Below are 4,464 nucleotides of genomic sequence, written 5' to 3'. Positions count from 1 at the left end.
TACTTTTTTAAAATGTAATTCAAGTCAGCAGTTCAAGCAGCAATTTTTAAAATCAAATACTCTAACATAATATTATGCAAAGATATATTAAGTTGATAGTTAAATGCTGACAGATGAGTCCAAGAAAATATTAAGTCTTTGTTTTCCATAGTTAAACCATTATACTGCTAGGAGCAGAAAGCTCTGTACATACAGTAAAAACACTGGTGTTTATAGCATTCATTAGTCTCAAGTCTGAGCTGAGGTGTTTCAAGCACTGTTCATTGGTGCTGCATAGCTTGATAGCATACACAACAAGAAGTACATATATGGTGTGCTCAGAAAGAGGGATGTAGTCCAGTCACTGATGGCAGCATGGTGAAATTGTTGCCAGAAAAAAAAAAAAAAAAAAAAAACCTCAGATTCATCGTACACATGACTTTGATTTAGTGTTTGGTCATTGTGCTTTCAAAAACTTTTACTGTGGCCAAATATTTCATTACCTGTGAATTTAAGTAGACGATACCACTGGAATCACAACCCCCAGTTCAAGATGATTCCACTGGGCCATACATAGCTCATTCTTTAACGACTCCCTTCCTGTCCTGTTTTGCTTTGCAGTCCCCACACCCACTTGTTTTCCAGTGATTTCTTCAACAATAATGTGTGGGTACCTAAGTCCTTTTATGTTTGGTGGAACAAGCCAAACCAGGGCAAATGGTAAGGATGAGCCAAGCCAGCAAGCTGGCTAAGAAATTTGAAATTTGCCCTGGGATAAGGAAAAGATATTGAGGACAAATAATCGGTAGAGTCATATGACCAAATGTGTATTTGTATAAGCTTACCTGATGCTCCACAGAGTATGCACTTGAGGAAGGTGAATTTCAAAAAGGCATAGTCATAGGAAACAGTTATGAAAATTCTGGTGAGCAGGCATGGGGTTAAGTATTTAAATGTAGTAATGAATATAACAGCATCGTTTGCCCAGTGGGAAAATCCTAAAACACAGTGAGCAAAGAAAAGTCAGGATTAAAGGATGCATTTTGATTTTCTGGGTTATCATTTTGGCTTTCTGGGTGATATACTTCTGAGATATAATAGATGAAACTAGAGGAGGGGTCCAGGAGAGGAGGCAGGCTGAGGAAAAAGAGAAAATAACTTTGCTTCTGTGTGCTGGTGTGAAGTTGTGATGTTGAAACAAAAAGATTTTCGTGAGGCATTAGAGCGGTGCTGCCTATTCATACATCAATCTCTTCTCCTCCTCTCATAATTCTTCTCCAACGGAGTGACTAACTCACAGCCAGTCTCCTATTTATTTCAAATACTCTGCTGACCAGGAAGCCACAGGGCGATTTTTATTTACAAGGCAATAGTCAAAGAATCTGTGGATCCAGAAATAACTTGAAAGCTTCCTGCCATTTACTAAATCTCTGCATAACTGGCTAGTATTTCACAGTGATGATGTTTCTGCATCCATTGGAATGTGAGGCATTCCCTTCTTCCATGATCAAAAGGATTTCCCACCAAACCAGAGTTTAGTTCACAGCAGGAATATATATTCAGCCAGCTCCTGAACAAAGGGAATATAAACATTGAAAATGACTTTGGTAAGAACAACAGAGAACAGTTTGCAAAAGCCATTTCAAAGACTGTGCTCAGGCAAATGTGTATTTGTAGTCTGAAGGTGGAAATCATTTTTCTGGATAAAACACGTGTTTGTGATTCAGGAAGCTGAAAAATAAGAAGAGAGATATCCATCAAAGATGAATTTATAAATATACCATCATTAGTAGAAGACTGACATTAGAGTTTATAAGTGATTCAAATAATTGAAAATGCAGCTTTCCAGCTGAAGATGTTTCAGAATATGTCCTCTGAGTGACAGTCGTTAATTTATTTTGTAAATATAGGGGCACTCTAAAGCACAATATAATTGTATGTCTTTATGTCTTAGTGAGAGTATTTTTTCTGTCTTTACTAGCAGATTATCCATGATAGCTACTTTAATCTTTGGCTAGTTCCTATAAAGCTGAATATCTATCTATCCATCTTTGTATCTATCTATGTATCTATATATGTATCTATCTATCTATCTATCTATCAATCATCTATCTATCTATCATCTATCATCTATATGTATATATATAGTACTTTATTTAGTTGAAAAATAATTATATACACTTATGGAGTTCAATATGATGTATATACATATACATATGTATTTATACAATGTACAGCAATGAAACCAACATCTCCCCTATCATTTGTTACTATGAGATTCTCTTAAGGTTAGAAACAGAAAGATAAATACCATATGATCACACATCTGTTTTGAATCCAACAAAGTTGAGTGCATAGAAGTAGAAACAGAATGATAGTCACCAGAGGCTGAAAACCAAACAGTTCAACATAGGACATCAGTTTTTAAATTGTTTCTTTAAATTTTTTGCCATCCTCAAGATTATTCAAGTAAGCTACTTCATGTTGTAGCAAACCCAGTGTAAGCCTACGCTGTGTGAGTTAAGAGTTTGTAATTACTGCTTGGTTTCCTGAGGCTTTTGTGCATACCTCTAAGTCCATGACTGTATTGTGTAAGTCTTTTTAGATTAATATTCAAATTAGCACCTTATTGAAGTTCACACTGATGCATCTACAACTGCTTGGTTGGTGTCTTTTCTGTTGTCACCTTTCAACTATGAAATCAATAATTTAAATAATTATAAACTCTTATGCATGAGAAAAAATTATTCATTTGATATCTGATGACTTTACTTTGTAATAATTATATATAATAATATTTTCTAAAGTAAAAGAAATGAACAATATCATTTCAAAATTTCTGTGGTAGAGCCTGTTTCCTTAATCTTCTCTGAACCCTTGCTAAAGATAATAGGTTCACTTTGACAAAACAGTAATAGTAATTTGATTTTGTATTCAAAACATCTTATTTATAGTTATAATATATGCTTTTATTTAAAATATGAACGTCTGAAATTATTTATTTATTTATTCTTTCATTCATTCACTCATTCATTTACTTATTTAACCACTGTCACATTCCAGAATTGATTCAGAGGAATATATATTAACTACATAAAACAACTTGACCTCCCTTCATATCACTGATATATCTGTTGTCCCAAATATTTCATCATCACTTGATCTCATGAGAAATATAATCCTTGTACAATATTGTATTGATTCAACACTTCTAAAGTAAGGTCTTTCTGGAACTTATATATTTAGCAAAAATTCACATTATCAAGGCTGGTGAAAGAAGAACTGGAAGGAGAACTGACTCCACAAAGTTGCCTTCTGTCCTTCACATGTTTGTGGTGGCATGTCACACACATGCACATCACACACGAACACAATATATTTTTAAAATTAAAAATTCACATTAACCAATATCTTTCCCTGAGGCTCTCCTAAATTGACATTGTTTTTGTTTTTCTCACTGATTCTAGGAGGAATAAAAGCTAGATATAATACAGTCATATATGTTATCAATTGCCTACTCTTTCAAAACCCATGGAATTCAAATATGTCCTTGATTCTACATCCTATGTTATTTCTCCTCTTGCTTTCCTTCCTTTGGAGCTGAATGGTATTCTTAGCTGTGTATGTTATAGGTCAGCCCTGATTTCCTGTCTAATTCCCACTGATGGAGTCAACAATTCTAACAGTCTTTTCTCTTTTTGCCTTAGCCATCCCAAGCTCCAGCGTCCTCCCTTCTGCTCCCAGAGATGTGGTCCCCGTCTTGGTTTCTAGTCGCTTTGTCCGGCTCAGCTGGCGCCCACCTGCAGAAGCAAAAGGGAACATTCAAACCTTCACAGTCCTTTTCTCCAGAGAAGGTGACAACAGGTAGGTGCCATTAGCAAACTTCAGTTTCCTCCTTCTTCAATTTAATATCCATGTGGAAAATGACAGTGGAAGATTTTGAACAGCACCTGACTGTGTGAAATCTTTACCCTGTCCTTTGTTCCCGACTAAATGAAGATATGTACTAAGTAAAAAAGTAAAAAATAAAACTTTGTAAAACTTTACAGAATCAAATTAATTCACTCATATACAATATCCCTGACAATGGTAAGGATGCAACCACATGATATCAGTGGTATTTCTTTGATTTTATAGTGATGAGGACAATTATGAATTATCTATAACACTGACAGAACAGGGTATGTAAAGAACCATAATGACAGAACAGGGTTTGTAAAAAACCATGATGACTATACAGTGATTCCAGCTCTGGCACTGACACCATGTGTTCTGAGAAAACATGGACCTTTTTGAATTTTACTACAACAAAGAGGAGATAATGATACTTGCCTTATAAGGTTTCTATTAAAATTAAATTAAAATCGAATGCATAAAGGTCATAACATAGTGGGTTTTTTTTTTAATTATTTAATAACCACATGATTAGAAGCATTTCATTACAGCATTAACATATTCAATAACAATTTCCAGAGCAAAGATGCT

At 34.6% G+C, this 4,464-nt stretch overlaps 1 protein-coding gene across 3 annotated transcripts in view; it reads left to right on the top strand.

The window, feature by feature from the left end:
• The window catches only part of Dcc (DCC netrin 1 receptor), a 791,710-nt gene that overhangs the window by 422,108 nt on the left and 365,138 nt on the right, over positions 1-4,464 (top strand). For all 3 annotated transcript variants that reach the window (XM_029558504.1, XM_029558503.1, XM_008822828.3), the window contains exon 7: positions 3,687-3,843. In XM_029558504.1, coding sequence (XP_029414364.1) covers positions 3,687-3,843 — 157 coding nt within the window. The remainder of the gene's footprint in view (positions 1-3,686; positions 3,844-4,464) is intronic.

This window comes from Nannospalax galili, unplaced genomic scaffold (assembly GCF_000622305.1).
Source record: "Nannospalax galili isolate Female #2095 unplaced genomic scaffold, S.galili_v1.0 scaffold1609, whole genome shotgun sequence".
Lineage (NCBI taxonomy): Eukaryota > Metazoa > Chordata > Mammalia > Rodentia > Spalacidae > Nannospalax > Nannospalax galili.
This window is presented reverse-complemented; position numbering and strand designations above follow the sequence as displayed.